The following is an 18,392-nucleotide window of genomic DNA, read 5'->3' on the forward strand; positions in this document are numbered from 1 at the left end:
TTGTATTTACTAGATAAAAAGGTAGTATAAGAATTTAAAAAAAAAAAAAAAAACCATGATCAAATATCCTTGTTATATGTCTTGTTGCAGTTTATTATCTATCCAGGAGGCTTTTAAGCATGACAGACCTATATGCTAATAATAAATTAACCATAGCTGAAGATTGGTTTTTGGAGGTAGGAAATCCATGGTGCTTTATTGCAAGTAATGCTGCATTAGGTTATTATGGTTTTGATTTATGACATGGTCATGTTTTGTTTTAAGAATCAGCAAATTTGAGGGAGGCGAATTGAAAAGAGTGATGCTTATTTACTTCTCAAAAGAGATAAGAGATAAGAGTCAGGAGTAAAGAACCCTGGCTTTGCTAGAATGCAGGGCGGAGGCACATGTAACGTTGGGGGGCGATCCCCCCCCCCCCACCCACTACTTTGAAATCCCTTTATAATAATGGGAAATGCTAATTAGTGTCCTTAGGACACTGGTTAATAATTCATTTTAGGGAAGTTTTGATACCATTTTTATGGGAAATGAAAAAAATTGTCAAAATATTAATTACTTATTTCCCTATAATAATATATTAAAATAGGCTGGGTTCTTAAAATTGTAATGATTGGCTCCCACAAAAATTTCATAGATCCAGTCTACATGAGTTTGCCTATTCTTTCCTTTAAAATCAAACGATGACCCTTTTAGTTAGTTCGCTCTTCTGTTAGTTTATCAAGTAGACTCACCCAATTAAAGCATAAACTTTTACCAAAGCCTAACAAATGCCTAGATACCATGTGTCCTTTCTTTTTTATAAGTATATAAAAGTGCAGTGTATTGTGTTTCTTGCATCCAAAAGTGCACTGTATTGTTACCCAAAAAAAAAAGTGCACTGTGTTCCTTAGTATATTTTATGCATTGGCAGTACAAACTTATGAGTTTTTTTCTTCACAAATTTGATCTTTTCGTCATCATCTCATATTTTCCCTAGCTAATATTATTTTTTAATTTTAGTTTTAGATGCATTGATTTGAGTTTAGAAATGATATTATTATATTTTAAATTTGATCATTTTGTATACCATATATTTATAAATTTAACATAGGAATATATAATTTGGCCCCTCAAGCAAAATATCCTGGCTACGCCCTTGGTAGAATAGTGTTGAGATTGTAATTAACAATTTGATTGATTTGAGTACTGGAAGTGCAAAACTGCTTTTTATCTCATCCATTTAGTATGACTTTATTGGAGAGAACCGCTGGAACTAAATGTTTTTTTTACTCTTTTACAAATCTATACTAATTATTAATAATAACTAAATTATAGTTGAAATTATATTATTTAAGTTAATTACATATATTAATTTTCATTTATGAAATTATAAAAATTAGTTTTACTAATCTTGTATTGTTTAAAACTATATATAAGTGATTTCAAATAATAATTTAATATATCTTATGAACTTATATATTAATTTCACTTAAAAAAAACTAATTTCATTAACTTAATCTTAAGTTTATATAAGTATATTTTTTCGTATATATACACATATATATATTTTTTGTTAAACATTTATATTCACATAATTAGCTTATTTACAAACGCGTTATTATATTTGAGTTTAAGTTTGTTTTTAAATAAAAAATAGAATTTTTTCAAGGAAAAAGAAAAAAGGAAAAAAAAAAAGCTGTTCATTAACAAAATTTTTTGAGTGTAAAACGACGCTGGCTCTAAAGGTCAAAAATAACCGACCGAAACCATTATAAGTCCTTCTCTTCCCTCATTACTCTCAGATTTCACTCGCATCCGAGAACGGCGCGTCTCTTCCAATAAACCACCAAGAAAACGACGTCGTCAAAAATAGAAAAAAATTGTTAGGTCAGAAAAAACCGAACCCAATTTGCTCCATCGACAACCCAAGGTGATTCTTTTTAAGCTTTTTAAGGAGATGGTGAAGTTAGCCAATCATTATTTGTATCATATTTGTCTTTGGAATTTAACTTTAATTGCAAAATAGGTTCAATACCCAATTTTTATTCTTCCACTTGTAGAGCTAAAAAATATGGGTGCTCTTGGTATGGTTTAAGCATGTATGTTTGGAAAAAAATGTTAATTAAAGAGAAGTAATTTAGACCCAACTGAGGCAAGTACTAGACATATTGTGAATTGGATTAATTTTTCAACTTTAGAGATGAATCATTGGAAAATTATCGATTTTTTTGATAAATTATGCCAAAAAGGCAAAAATCGGTTGCCGGGTAATCCAAGGGCATTCACCTGTGACGGGCTAAGCAGTTTATGCTTATGCCCATGAGCTAAATTATTGATTTTTTTGATAATGTATGCCAAAACGGCAAAAATCAGTTGCCGGGTAATTCAAGGGCATTCACCCCTGATGGGCTAAGCAGTTTATGCTCACGCCCATGAGCTAAATTATTGATTTTTTTGATAACTTATGCCAAAAAGGCAAAAACCAGTTGCGTTGTTGGATAATCCAAGGGCATTCACCCCAGACGGGCTAAGCAGTTTATGCTCGTGCCTAGATGCTAAATTATTGATTTTTTATTGTTAATCATTGATCAATGTTGTTTGGTCACTAATAGTTGTGTAGCGTGTCAAGAGCCTTGTAGTTCAGTTGACACCTCTTGGTGTGTATAGTGGAACCGTCCAAGGTTTGTATGGAGGAATTGGTTGGGGAATTTTTCTTCAAATGTTTGGAATATGGTACCGGCTTGTCTTATGTGGCTTATTTGGCAAGAATGCAACTCTCGTATGTTTGAAGACATTGGGAGATCTGTAGATCTTTTAGAGTCTTTGCTAACTGGGACTTTGTTTGATTAGTCTCGTATTTGGGGTTTTACGTATTATATTACCGTGTCTGGTTTCTTAATTTCTGTTAGCTCTTCTATTTGATTTGTTTGTATTCATCTCAAGTGCAGTGGGTTTACTATCGTAAACACATTATACTTTTCTAATCAATAAAACTTCTATTACCTATAAAAAAGGTTCGAATTCCCCCTCCTCCAACTATTGAATTATCAAAAAATAGTTGTGTAGTGTGGTTGTTGGGAACTCAGTTTCTTAGTTGTGCTCTGTTCTTCATATGCTGCACATGTTTTTGCATTAGGCCATTGGAAGGTTTGACGTATAACGTAGGTAGACTATTGAAACTTTGTTGTTTATAGTTAGATTTACAGCAGGGCATGTTGATTTAACTCTGGGTCTGTGATAAGAAGTTTTAAACATTTAGTATGTAAACATCCTCATCACTTTCACTTCTTTCTGTTAGAAGAAATTGGAATTTGGGAATTGCTTATGTTTCCAGTAGACATATTCTTGCTTATGTGTTGTATGAAGTTTTTTAGTAACTTATTTTCTTGATTACTAGCTGTTTATTCTTCCTGAATTTTACATGTTATGACTCAAGTATTTAATTTTTGGAGTCATTGAGATGATTTAGTCTTCACTTTAATGCTGACCAAGTTTACAATCTTGCACTTAAAAGCCCTTTATCATATCTTTACTTTTTATTGGCGGGTTTGAACAGCCTAAAAGCAAATATTTTTATTTCTAGATGGCATTACAAGAGAAATTAGATAGATTCAAGAAGCAGCAAGAGAAGTGCCAATCGACCCTCACAAGTATTGCTGCATCTAACAAGGCCACAACACATAAATCCGTGCCAGTACCAGCAGCATCTTCAGTCGCAAGAGCCCCTGGTCCTGCAGTCAAATTTTCAAATGATACAGAGAGACTTCAGCATATCAATAGTATCCGGAAAGCCCCTGTAGGGGCCCAAATGAAGCGTGTTATAAATCTTCTACTGGAGGTTCATACCCAACTATCTTATCCTTCATTAATTTGTATGTGTTCCTTGATGCAATTATTTGTGTTGCCGTTTGATTTACAATGCTGAATGCTCTTAATGGATGGTGTTTATTGCTGACTTGAGTTGGGGAAAATTCAGATCCTAATGTGTCTTATTTTGTGCAGTTGTCAGGTCAATGTTAAGTTGGAAAAGAGCGAGATGGTCTAGTGTAGAATTGTGTTATTATCTTTGATTTATATTGATCTTTTTAAAGAGTAATTATATTATTATGCGCATTCACTTAACTGGCCTACTTTTTCTTCCTCAATTAATTGGGATGGGAAACTTGAAACCTTGTTTGTATGACATTGATTTCATGGGAAACCCAATACTACTTAATTGACTGATGTGCTTCCAATTGAAGGTAATTATAAATTATATAGATGCATGGTGGAAATTTGTAGTTGTATTTTTAGTTTACTGTAATAATGGGGTATGTCACTTGTCCCCCTTCTCCTGACTTTTGTGACATTATTAGGAGAAGGCACATGGCATTTCCGTTGCATGCAGCATTACAATCACAGTTTGTGGGCCGCACACACTGTGAGTGTGATGCTCAATGTAGTGGAAACATAATCTACTTTTTCCATCGTTAGAGGTCAATGCGAGTTACAGTAGATAGGACCAGGTGAATGCTATTAAGCACTAGTTTAATGCTCCTTGTGTTTGCAGACAAGGCAAGCCTTTACCCCGGAACAAATTAATGAAGTCACTTATGTTGATATCAATGCCAACAAAGCTGTATTTGATAGTTTGAGGAATAACCTGAAAGTCAACTATGATGGGAAGCGTTTCTCTTACAAGGTAACTTTAAAGTTATGTAGCTGCAGATCTTCATGGGCTGATAACTTTTAAGTTGCACTCAGCCTTTTTCTTTATACCTTTTTCATGGTAGATGACTTTTTGACTTTCCTTTGTCCACAGTCCAAGCATGATTTGAGGGACAAGGAACAACTTCTTTACTTAATAAGGAAATTCGTATGGGGCATTGCTGTCATTGATCTTAAGGACGCATACCCTACTGTGATGGAAGACTTGCAGGTAATGCAATATGTGTTGATAATACCATGAGAAATTTGTTTATATTAATCTCTGAAAAGAACTGCTGGCTCTTCTAGCCTAGCATGTGCTTCCTCCATTTTGTAAAACAAGAGAAAAGAGAAAGGGGGGGGGGGGGTGTCTCAGGGACCAGTGGGAGGTGAAAGGCTATTTGATGCAGCACACAATTTCTAAGGGATTGAGAATCAATAAGAACAGGGGAAAGAAAGTTAAAAAAAAAGGTTGGCCTTGGAGATCCAGGCAGAGTTTCCTTGTTTTTGAAAGAAGCCATTGAAGTATTTGTGTGTTTTTTGACGTTGGATGCTTAGATTAGTTTTCTCAAAAGTTGATTTTCCTTGCAAAAGCAGGAGTGGCAGCTTTTGAGGTGTATTTGAGGAGTGTGATTTCTCAATGGTTGTATTTTGATTTTTGTAATTTTGTTTGCCCCTTTATTCTGTGACTTTGTTTTCTTCCTTTTTTTTTTATCAGCTTTCTCTCTCTTGCTTGCTCTTTGTTTTAGCATTGAGGAAAGTCTTTTCCTTCTAATGATTATCTCGTATCTTGTAAGTGAAAACTATCAGCATCTTCATTTTTCAATAAAAAGTTTCGTGGTGGTCATGTGTCAGTTGTCTGTGTAGTGTAATTATATTTAGACATTGATACTAAGTGAGAATACAGTCACTTACCCGTTCCCTCTTGCCATAAAAGTTTGTGAATTCATTCTTCTTTAGGCTTTGAAAGCTGCGGGTCAGATATGGCTGCTATCAAACTTCGATTCACAGGAAGACATTGCTTACCCAAATGACCCCAGGGTGCCCATCAAAGTGGATGATGACCTTAAGCAGCTATTTCTGGGGATTGAATTGCCTCGTGATATGATTGACATCGAGAGGGATCTTCAGAAGAATGGGATGAAGCCTGCCACCAACACTGCTCAGAGGAGGGCCAGTTCAGAGGTTCAAGGCATGTCCTCCACGCCCAAGCCAAAGAAGAAGAAGCACGAGATCACCAAGAGGACAAAGCTGACTAATGCCCATCTTCCAGAGCTTTTCCGACACCTAGATAAAAAATCTTGATGTATTGAACAACAGATTGAAGCTCAATTGTAGGATGGATACAACATGCTCTTATGCTAGTTGCATGGGTTATGTAGAAGGGAAGTGTTCCTAGCAGCTTAACTCTAAATTGATGGCTCTTGCTAGAGTTGTACACAACAGTTCATTGCTGTTTTATACGTCTGTTCTTGTATTATTATTATTATTCAAGCCCAATAACAAAGGAATTTATTGCCTGGTTCTGAAGTTAAATTTGGAAAAATCAAAATACAAGTACATATATGCATGGCAAGGAAATGGAAAAATTAAAAGAAGTGCAGCAACTAACGAGACCTGTAATAGAAAGAAAGACGATGACTTACCTGTCCAAGACCACCTTCATTAGAATCATTGCAATTAGTGTTACTGTGAGCCATACATGCTTTATCTTTGAATCCGCTTGGAGTGTGGTACATCATTATAGCAACCTTCATCACTAGGTCTAGCCTCATCATATTCATCACAGCTTCGCTTAAGTTTGCAATCTTCTCTTACCACTGTTGAATTGTTAAGATCATATTCATGAGTAAAACCAACACCCTCATAATGAGGGATGCAGCTACTCTTGCAGCTTTGACCCATCATTTCTCCGATATCTTCAATGTCTTGCTTGTATACCATACGAAACCCACATTTCTTAACATCAAAGCAAGGGTTGTGAGGCTTTGGAATTCTAACCCCCATTTGAATCAATTCATTCTCATCAGTTTGACTCAATACTGCTCTCGCATTCTCATAAAAACAATGAGAGGGAAAATAAAGCATCCAAAGGTGAAGTGAGTCAATATGACCAAAAGTATTTACAAAATAAGCCGACTCTCTTGCACCTTCTTGTTTATTGACTTCAATATAACAATCAAAACAACAAAGACTGTTTGGATGAAGATCGTGGAATGACAAAATAGAGCACACAGCCATTCCCATCCACTCTTTTGAATGAGTAACTTGTGCATTCACTATATTCCCCACACTTTGATGGCTAAACCATTTTGAAATTTCACTTCCAGGTATAAGAAGTCTACAGGTAGCCCGAGGTCTTTTATTTTTAGGTGCACTGTAGAGTCCCTGAAACATACAAGCTTTTGATGTTTAGAATTTAGCAAGTTACACCTAATTTAACTTTAAGGCCTAAATTTTATACATGTTTCTGATTAAATACAAGATTTTTAATATGGGTAAATTGCACCACCTTCCCTTGAAGTTTTACCAAATCACACTTCACCTTTTGAGGTTTGAAACTTTGTATAAATAGTTAAATACAACTTTATTAGGTTTTTACAAATGGAATTGAGAGGACTTGGATTTAATTGTTGCATTTATGCAATCAAATGGGAGAATTTCATTATACAAAAGTTTGGGAGAGTGTCATTTTAAAAACCTCAAAGGAGAATGATATAATTTACCCTTTTAGTTTTGTCAATTAAAGTCCAAGTGTATGAACTCTTTTCAACATAAGTCATGTCCATCTCATTATTAATTTTTGTTATTTTGGACAATAACAAAGCAGATAGAAGTAGGAAATCATTTTTTAAACTTTGTATTTCACCCATGGTTTGTTGATAAATAAATTTGGCATTCATTGAATTGAGAAAATAGAGAACGAAAGCTTTGCTTGTAGTAAGAAAGTGATTCCCACAAAATCAAAATTGATTACCTAGATAAAATAAATAAATAAATAAATTTCAACAATTTCCCCTTTTTCCTCTTCTGCATTATTGCCTAGATTAAGGTATATGAATAATAGATATGGAAATATGCAACAAATTGAAACAGTTTCATATATTTAGGACTTTATTTGATAAAATTAAAACCTAGTACGTAATATGAAACAAACAATGTATAATCTCTTAGCCTTTTATATAATTTCCCCTTTATAATATATATATATATATATATATATATATAGAGAGAGAGAGAGAGAGAGAGAGAGAGAGACCTGAGCATCTGCTGAGAGCATTCTAAAGAACACGTTGCTTTGGTGTTGAATGTCAGCCAATTTGAAGCAATTGGAGAGAATTAGAGATGGTGGGTATAGTTTGTCTTGTGTTGATCTATTTGGTAATGTTTCCAATGAGGTACAATTTTCTGCAACAACAACTGAAGTGCTTGATGGAAGTTGTGGCAATGAACGAAGCCTCGTGCAATGCGTCAAATAAATATTCTTCAACTTAGATAATTGAATGATGCTTTCAGGAAGACAATCAAAATTATTTCCACTTAGATTTAAAACTTCTAAAGAGTATAAACAGCCACAAACATTAGGGATTGTCTGAAGATTGCAGTCACTTATATCCAATCTTGTTAAAAAACACAAACATGACAGGGAAGGCAACAACATGCTCACAGGATTTGGGATTCTTCTTGGCATTAAATTAAAAGAGAAAAGCTTGTTCCAGAGTTTAGGTGATGACGCTTTGCATCCTTGAAGAGATAGTACCTTAAGATTTTTCAAAAGAACAATAGAGAAAGGCGGCTCTCTAAAAGTAACCCCGCTCACATTAAGCTCTTCTAGACTTTTGACATTCAATAGGCTCTGTGCCAAATTGTCAAGTTTCAAGCATCCACCCACATTGATATCTTTAAGCGACTTGAAGCTACAAATTATGGTAGGAAGACATACAAGATTTTTACAATCTCTTAAATGCAATGAAGCAAGGTTAGTCAAATGTTCAATTGAAGAGGGAAATTTCGTAATAGTAGTGCCATCTAAGTGAAGTTTTGTTAAGCGTTCCATATTTCTCGCAAATTCTGGAATTCTCTTGATTTTTGAACAATCAGAAAGAATAAGATTCTCAAGACACTCCATTTCAAAATTTCTTGGAAGATTGTTAAGGTTTTTGCAGCCTTCAAGATTAAGAAGAGTAAGCTTTTTATGAGCCATAATAGATGGGTGAACCTCTCGTAAATTTATACAACCTTTAGCAACCAATTTCTCTAGATTGGGTACTCCAGTGAAGTCAGGGGTTGCAATAAGGTTTAAAGAATCATTCAATTCGATGGACTTCAACTTGTCAAAATGCTGTTAAAATCCAAATACAATAAATTAGAAATAGTGTATTAGGTGTCACAAAAATGGGAATTTATTGATTACACACACACACATATATAAAGAGTATCTAAATAACAATTGTACCTTTATTCCTTTCCAAAGTCTTTCAATTTTGCTATGGCACATGTGAAGTTCAACAAGTTCATTTGGCTGAAAACTTGATGGCAAAGATTTTGAAGGATATAAACTCCAATCAAGAAATCTTAAGCTATTAGAAAGATGTCTGGGGCCATGTAATAGGTGAACACCATGAATTATAAGCAATTTGAGATTAGACATCTTTGAAAAGACTTCAAGGTTCCAATGTGCCTTTTTGAATTCAACAAATTTAGGCAACCAAGGAAGCTCTAGGACTAGGCCTTGAATTGCTTCTGTTCCCTGATAATCAAGAAAATGGGATGGGTGATTTGCAAGATATATGATAACAAAGCTGTTCAAGCTCTAACTTTGTTAAATAATATGATAAGCTATATGCTCAAATTCAATAAATGATCTATTACCGTATTTGTCATCAGCACATGATCAATGTCCTTATATAGCCACAATTTGCTATGCTTTCCAGGTTCTTGAGGACAATCTTGACGAACTATATCTTGACCCATTTTTTGTAGTAGTTCATGCATCCAAAATTTATTTTCATATTCTTTTAAGAGAGACTTTTCAACGAGAATCCTTAATCCAATGCAAGGATATAGGCCAAGACAATCTAGTATTTTTAACACATAGTTTTTATCCTTCATATTAAAGAAACATGCAATATATAGAAATATTTCCTTCTCTGTTTCTTGAAGTCCATCAAAACTTGTTTGAAGTACTTTGATAATTTTTCTTTCAGGAAATTCTTTGAGTCTATCTAATGCACTATCCCATTCCTCCTTACTTCTATTGAACAAAAAAGAACCCAAAACTCCAATTGCTAGAGGAAGACCATTAGCATAATTTACAAATTGTTTTGACAACTTTAGATAATCTTCAGCAGGATGACTGTTGTTAAAAGCTTTCAAACTAAAAAGATAAAGAGCATCATCATCATTCAATCCTTTAACCTCATATATTCCATTTACATTATGTCTTATCAACAAATGCTTATCTCGTGTTGTGATGATAACTCTACTACCTGAACCAAACCAATTATGCTCTCTAGCTAACTTTTCTAATTGGTCAAATTGGTTTACATCATCAAGAACAAGAAGAATCCTTTTATGATACAACCTATTCTTGATCATAAGGACTCCATCATCAACATCCCATATATTGATGCTTTTCTCCATCAAAATTTCACTAATAAGTTTTTGTTGTGAAGGAAGCAAACCATATTTTTCAGATACTTCCCTAATATTAGTGATAAAACTACCACCTTCAAATTCATTAAAAACCATCTGATAAACAACTCTAGCAAGAGTTGTCTTACCAATCCCCCCCATCCCCCAAACACCTATAATGCGAACATCGTTTGATCCTATAGCTAAAAGTGACATCAATTCCTCCACTCTAGAATCTATTCCTACTAAATCTTTGGTATCTCTTGGGAATGCATAACTTAATTTTTGCAATATCACTTCCACAATATCCTGGATAAATTCTGATTCAGGCCTGCAAAAAAGAGAGACAATCAACAAATGTGAATGCACCATCCCTAACACCCCCTACCCTGTGTGTGTGTATATATATATATATATAGTTTTAAGGTTTGTTATGAATTTCCCTCAAATTCTAGCAAATCCCGCATAGAGAAGTGGAGAACTAAATAGATGCAAAAATTCCTATACGAGTGTAGTATCTAGTAATTCCATATTACTCGAAATTGAGTAATGATTTACTGTTGTAGCCATACATTCAATTCTACAAGGGTTTGATGGCTAATAGCTTTGGTTCAAATACGGACTTAAGCTTGCAGTGGCCTTCCCATATGGGGAATAATAAGGTTGAAAGACGTTCACGTTCAAATATACACATAGTACATATAGTATGATTGTGTTTGGACTTTGGAAACTGAAAGACACGACAGTTTTTGGGAAAAATAATTAAAAAGCAAAGTGTGTGATTTTTTTTTTTTTTTTTTGAGATAATATAGATAAAAGACACAGAGGATGAGAAAAATTATACTCTAAGTACAATACTTAAGAGTTTGCGAATGTCATTTGTAAGAGTAAATGATGTGATTGTAATTTTGTATTGTTGATAATTGATTTTAGATAATGTTATTTAAAGATGTTGACCTGGAGCTTTTCGAGTTACACTATATGTATCATTGCATTGAGTAGATAATTGATTTTAATATTGGGTTAAAATCAAATTGATCACTTGTTCTTTTAATTTGAAATGATAAGTCCCTGAATTTTGAGAAATGTTTAAATTGATCAATTTGTTATTATTCTGTCAACGGGAATGAATGGAAAACACATCATGTGAGGAGAAAGTGTTTCCTTTAAATATAATATTCACTTCAAAGTAAAATTTATTTGAATTTGTTAACTATATTATGACAGAATGATCAATTTAGACATTTTTCAAAGTTGAAGAACTTATTATTTCAAATTAAAAGAACAAGAGGCCAGTTTAATTTTGACTCCAAGTTCAAGAGGATCTTTATGTATTTTTCTTTTCAATATATTCAGTGAAATAATGTTACTCATTGAAATTACCTGTCTTGTAAAGACCATCCAGAAAGATTGGCCACTTCTCTCAAAGTAGCTCTCCACTTGTGAACCTTCTTCATGTTCTCTTTGAAATGTTTTTCATGTTCAACAAATGCTTGTGCATAAATTTTTGTCTGTTTGCGAACTTCAGATGGATTCACATCATAAAAAATGGGTAGAATTATAAGCCCCATCTTTTCTTTGCATTCCACAATTTTTACAAGTTCATCCAAACACCATGGCGATGATGCATAGTTTTTTGAGAGAATGACAATAGCAAACATTGATTCTTCTATTGCTTTTAAAAGCTCAAGTGAAATGAGTTTTCCTCTCTCAAGTTTTTCATCGTCCTTGAATGTGAAAATGCCCTTTTGCTTCAAAGCAGCGTATAAATGGTCTGTAAAACTCTTACGAGTATCTTCACCTCTAAAACTTAGAAAGACATGGTATTTCCACTGATGGCTAGAAGAGAAAGATGGGCTTTTTGTATCCATGACAGCCAATCTAAGTTTACAAGTAAATCTGGAATATAGAATTATAGATAAGAAATGGTATGTATGCATGAAAAAAAAAATCATTCAATTAGATTTTGAGGAAAAAAAACAAAACAATTTAGTAATAAAAGTGAAACTACGAGCCTGTTTGGATGGAAGGGGAAAGGAGGGGGAGTGGAGGGGAGTAAAGTAAAATTAGCTAAAAAGAGGCTAATTTTGGACCAAATCTACTCTACTTTACTCTACTTCCCCTCCCTCCCCTCAATCCAAACCAACCATAAGGGGGAGAGAGATAAAATAAAAGGATGTGCATGACAAATCAAAACTTACAGATTTTGGAGAAGGATGCTCACAAGTCATAGCTTATACAGATTTTGGAGAATTGTAGTGTTAGTAAAGAACCATGCAATTGATGGTTAAATAGGAAGAATAAGGTTTGGGTATAATACTATTGTGCATTGGATTTGACACGATGTGTGAACATGACATTTTTTAGACACGTGTATAGGTCTAATATATTAGAGTAATACACTCAAACCGTATTCAATTAGGAATGTGTGAAGCAATTGTAGTTATATTGACACTTCCTTTTCTTGTTAGTCTTAGGTGAAACTAAAAATATAAATCCTACTACCGTGCACCCTTGGTGTGGTGGTCACTCCACAAGTATAAATGCTTATGGAGTGTGGAGGGCAAAGGTCAAGGTTCAAGTCTTCAGGAGGGAGCTTCATATACATATACACTTAGATTAGGTTAGAGTATAAATTCTATTTTGTATCAATATATATATATATATATATATATATGAGTTGGGTTCAAGTTACACCTGGTGTAACTCTAAGCAATGTTACATCACTTAATTTTTTTAATTGAGTGCAAATTTTGACAAATCTACCGTTAAATTACATTATCTTTGTATATTCTCAATGCTTGCAAAATTTCAAGGTGATAAAAAATTAATAGGCATGTCATCAATCAATTATTTTAATTCAAATTTTTGTAGTTTAAAATGATGCATAAAAAATGAGTTTGTGGATCAAATGGTAAATTACATTCAATTGGCATGAAAATTGGCATGCATGTTAAGAACATATAGAATATGTAATTCAACAGTTGGATTTTCAAAATATGAATTTTATAACAAGTTATTGGATGGTGTAACATTACTTAGAATTACACCAGATGTAACTTGAACCCAACTCATATATATATATATATATATATATATATATATTTATATATATAAATCCTACCATTTGCCCAATCCTTTTCTCGTGAATGTCATACTCCAAAGTCCAAATATTAACGAAATTCCAGATCTCCTCTAACAAATCCCAAATCACCACTATATTTATAAAATAAAATAAAAAACATATCTGTCTACACCATCGTGGAGCTGCCTTGCCATGCTGTCTGCCAATCTTTCGCTCAACTCCACTCCTAAACCAATCCAACCAGTGGTACATCTCTCTCAAGCTATCACTCTCACTTTATTTCTCTGTCTACTAATAACACTGCTGTAAAGTAGTTTACAAAACAAATGACACTGGCTTATTTGGCCAAGCAAAAGTAAAAGTAAAAGTTGGCTGCAACATGTGTCAATTTGGAAATAACTTATTTAGTTAAAATTGAAATTTTTTTACTGAAAGTATTGTAAATAAAGCTTAAATGTAGCTGTAGTTTCCAGTTAGCTCAACTGGTAAAGTCTCTGATGGTTGTATAAGAGATTTGGGGTTCAATCTCTTACACTAAAAACTGATTGGTGTCTTGGTCTGATAATAAAGAACTATTATCAGGAGTGAATGTCATAGGTTGAAACTCTCTAAAAAAAAGCACATATTATAATTACACCAAAAACTAATTAGTTTTTTTTTTTTTGAGAAATAATTACAACATGCTGCTAACCCTGCAACTTGAACCATTTCTCCCTTAGACTCCCAAGCACTTTGGGTATGGGGAGGTGCCAATTTAGCTACAAGGCCTTTGACTCTGATTAGTGTCTTGGTTTAAATAAAGAACTATTATTAAGAGCGAATGTCATAGGTTGAAAATCTCTAAAAAAAGCACATATTATATAAAAAAAAACAAACACTAAATAAACTTTTAAAAAAGAGCACGTATTATAATTACACAAAAAACTTATTGGTGTCTTAATCTGATACTAAAGAACTATTATCAGAAGCGAATGTCATAAGTTGAAATTCTCTAAAAAAAACTGATTAGTGTCTTGATCTGATAATAAAGAACTATTATCAGGAGCGAATGTCATAGGTTGAAACTCTAAAAAAAAAAACATTTATTATAAATAAAAAAAACACTAAATGAACTTTAAAAAAAAGCACATATTATAATTACACTAAAAACTGATTAGTGTCTTTGTCTGATAATAAAGAACTATTATCATGAGTGAATGTTATAGGTTAAAAAACAAACACTAAATAAACTTTCAGCAAAATAAGCGAATAAGCGAATCTTTGAAACTCTCTAAAAAAAAGCACATATTATTAAAAAAAATAAACACTAAATAATCTTTTAGCAAAATAAGCAAATCTCAAACAAACATGTAAAAGAAATTGGGTTTTCACGCCAATGCCAAAGTCAACCATTTTGTAAATTGTGATTGTGAACTGCTGTGCAGCTGTACAGCATTTCACATATTATATTATATATAAAAGCATATAATAGTTTTGTTTTTGTTTTATACAATAGTAATAATTTTATATACTATCAAATAATATAATTCGAGTCCCAAAAAAAAAAACAGTATAACGTTATCTATTTATGTTTGGTGGGAAAGATTCTATAGAAGTTAAGTTTAAGATTATTAAATAATTTTTTAAGTGATTGTTTAAAAAATTATTATAAAACTTAGTTCAAAACCAAACATAAATAGTTTTAATACAATGAAATAAATTAAGATATAATTTTATTGAGTCAGAGTTCATTTATGAAATAAACTATTTGGTTTGGGTCATGGATTTTTTTTTTCTTCTACTTAAGAATTTTGGTTCCTCCACTAATTTTAGTATTTCTACTTTCCTAATAATTATTTAAATTTTTAGTAAATATTATTAGTTATAAACTAATAATGAATTTTATTTATTTAATTATAATTATGAATTAAATTCTCCAAGAAATTAGTGGTTTGGCCATTAATCCAACCTTAATTGAAACAAAAAATCGGGTATTTTCCAATTCCTTTTCAGACCTGATTTTTAAAAACAGAGATGAAGCCACAAAAATCTTATAATGTGCTAGGGTAGCAATTAATGCAAGCCTAATTATTAAAATACTTGTTAAAAGTCCAAAAACTTCGAACATGAAAATCTTGTCCATTCTTAAAATAACTTATCCAGGCTTAATGAAGCCTTTTTGTCTAGAGTCAATATGCCTTGTTGAAAGTCCAAAAACTTTGAACATAACCTCCAAAATGGTGTTAGAACTCATTTTCCTCTCCCATGTGTGTGTGCGCTTGTTTCTAAAAAAATTAAAAAAAAAAAAATGACCTCCAAAATGACCCAGGGGTTGGAAGCTATCACTTTTCAAGATTTGTTAGAGTAGCAATTTCCAACTAATATAGCCCTAAACTCAATTAGGGATTATATTGGAAACTAGAAAAATTTGGTGACTGAATGTTTTTAAACATTAGCGATCATGGCATTTAATCTCGAATAGACTTTGATTTTTCTTTAGTTGTGATCAAGCATATACATATGTACTCAATTGATGGACTAAACAAATGCACACACTCAAAAATTATCATAACTTTTGATAGAGTTTAGAGCATGTTTTGTGCTAAAATCTCATTTCTCTCTCCTATGTGTGTTTGTTTCTTGAAAAAAAGGAAAAAAGTTAGTAGACAAAAGATCAAGGGCCTTGTAATTAACTCGATAACATACCTAAATATTTTCAATTAGGATGGTCCATCAACCCAACCCACCTGTCCGATCCGGTCAGACCCGAAGACCAACGGGTGGATCCGACTGCCAAAACGGGTCAGTTGCGGGTCAGTTAGAGATAAATTTTCGGGTTTTCGGTTTGGTTTCAGGTTCCACAACTCATAATCCGTAGAAACCGACCCGACCCGTAAGAAGTTTAAAAATAAGGCAAAAAAACCCAACCCGTGAGAAGTTTTCATTTTTCAAATTTTTACGCTCTCTCTCCTTCAGTTTCATATTTTCACGCTCTCTCCTTCTCTGATATCTCTCTCTCTCAAATCCCTAACCCTATCCCTTCTTACAGCCGCCGCCATGGTCAAGTTTTCCTATTGCCACTGCCGCTGTCATCAAGCTGCTCAAACCCGTCTCGAAGCCTCGTCTAATTTGCTTGAAATATCCTTTGATCATGTGCATTTGATGGTGGGTCAGTAAAAAATGTAATTTTTTTTTAGATTTCGCACTGATCTTGTGATGATATGGTGATGATGGTGAGGGGTGTGGTGGTGGTGCTGGTTTAGTGTGATATCTCTCTTTCTTTCTTCATTTCAATCCATAGATCTAAGTTCTTGTTTGTGCTATGTGATTTTTGCAGTTTGTGTTTGGGTTTATGTCCTTTGGGTTTTGATTTCTCTGTCCTTTTTGGGTTTTTACTTTTGTGTTCTTTTGGCTTGATTTCTCTATGTCCTTTGGTGTCGATTCTGTGTTTTTGGCTTGATTTCTCCATGTCTGTGTTCATTTGGCTTTTGATTTCTATATTGTTTGGGTTGTGATTTCTCTGTTTTCTTCTTTTGTTTCAAACCCAATATTACCCGACGGATCTAAACCAGTCAACCGATGACCCGAGCTAGTTTCATCCGAACATATGGTTGGTTGCGGGTTCATTTTATGTTCACCCGAGCCAATCGGGTCGGGTGCGGATCAACCCCAAACCCGATCCGACCTGACCCATGGACAGCCAAAGATGTCCTTAATTTGAATTTGCCCTCCCTCACTTAAAAAAGTGTATTTAAAAAACAAAATAAAATAAACTGGACCAAGAATTTATCTTTAGTGGACCAAGTCAAAACTATTATTATTATTGATGGTGCACTACAAATTAACTCCAAACTCGTCCATGATGGTCGTCCAAGGCAAGAATGAAAAAAGTGACCTCAACTAAAGTGCTCGTCCAGATAAGGTCGTCCATCCAAAAGGTTGTTTAGACGACCTCCATACGTCCCAAAGCATGTTGCTCTTTGTATATGCTTTGGATGACCTTATTGCGAAACACAAAAGTCAAGGTTCATTATTGCCAAACGCTCCCAATAGCGGTTATGAGAAATAAGACCAGAAAATATGACTTCCATGGCAGTTATAGAGGTTAACTCCGAATTTTTCGAACTCCACAAATGTGGGGGAAGTTACGAGACAAGTAACCGCTTCCATGGCATTATATAAGCCGTTATCTCCCAACAAAGAGAGGTAAGTTTTTCCAGATACAATCATGAGAAGTTTGGAATTCCATTTATCAGAAGAGAGAAACTAAATCAGAAGAGAGAAACTAACTTCACCATCGGAGGGTTTGTGGCCGGTGAACCCCGGTCTTCTCTGACCTTTTGTTTCTTCTTTTTCAAGCCCTTGAATCATCAGAGCCCGCGCCATCCAGTCTACTGATTTTTTGAGTATTATCAATTATTATTATACATGTACACTATATATATATATATATATATTATGATAAATAGTAGTATAAAAAATTATAAATATAGTTCTAGACATGAAAGAAGAAGAAGCTATTTGTGTGCTATAGTAGACTCAAATGAGAAAACAGATCACAAATTTTAAATCTACTATAAAACTTAAGTGGGAAAGCAATTGATTTGAGTAAAGAAAGGTCATTTGAAAAATAAACTCAAAATCTGATAGAGATCGTTTGATGGAAAGTGTGTCACATTCGGTCTACGGAAATTAACAGGGCATGAACGCAGTCGGGAGAATGTTTTGTAGTACGGAATTTATTTGAGGTAACCAAGACGAGTATGCAACATTTCAAAAAGTTGGGCCAAAGGGCCATACCCCCTTAATTCATGCAAATCCGTCCCTATCTAGGGCACCGACATTAAAAAAATTTCTATAATTTTGTTGAATGCATGTCTATGGAAATTATTATTGACGCATAATGGGTGTCATCTTACTTCCGTCAAAGAGAAATTTATTGGGTCCAACTATATTGGAATGCAACAAAAGCATATAAATAAATACCTTTTTTTTTGAGAAAAATATAAATAAATACTAAATGCCTTGA

The 18,392-nt window shown here is 33.5% G+C and overlaps 2 protein-coding genes across 3 annotated transcripts; one reads left to right on the forward strand and one right to left on the reverse strand.

Moving 5' to 3' along the window:
* The first annotated feature begins 1,709 nt into the window (after positions 1-1,709).
* Positions 1,710-6,201, forward strand: LOC126699336 (uncharacterized). 2 transcript variants are annotated; one of them, XM_050397092.1, is made up of 5 exons: positions 1,710-1,909; positions 3,536-3,817; positions 4,529-4,660; positions 4,781-4,897; positions 5,626-6,201. In XM_050397092.1, the coding sequence occupies exons 2-5, from the start codon at positions 3,563-3,565 to the stop codon at positions 5,968-5,970; spliced, it is 849 nt and encodes a 282-aa protein (XP_050253049.1). In that variant the 5' UTR covers positions 1,710-1,909; positions 3,536-3,562; the 3' UTR covers positions 5,971-6,201. The 2 variants fall into 2 exon arrangements, with proteins under 2 accessions (XP_050253049.1, XP_050253048.1); XM_050397091.1 differs by having other exon boundaries at positions 1,712-1,909; positions 3,563-3,817.
* A 171-nt stretch (positions 6,202-6,372) lies between these two features.
* Positions 6,373-12,170, reverse strand: LOC126700632 (disease resistance protein Roq1-like). Its single transcript, XM_050398847.1, has 5 exons — positions 11,683-12,170; positions 9,538-10,630; positions 9,122-9,415; positions 8,426-9,007; positions 6,373-7,053 (listed from the first exon to the last, which is right to left on the reverse strand). Exons 1-5 carry the CDS (start codon positions 12,168-12,170, stop codon positions 6,373-6,375), a joined length of 3,138 nt encoding a protein of 1,045 aa, XP_050254804.1.
* Between the last annotated feature and the right edge of the window lie 6,222 nt (positions 12,171-18,392).

The sequence above is a fragment of the Quercus robur genome, chromosome 9, assembly GCF_932294415.1.
Source record: "Quercus robur chromosome 9, dhQueRobu3.1, whole genome shotgun sequence".
Lineage (NCBI taxonomy): Eukaryota > Viridiplantae > Streptophyta > Magnoliopsida > Fagales > Fagaceae > Quercus > Quercus robur.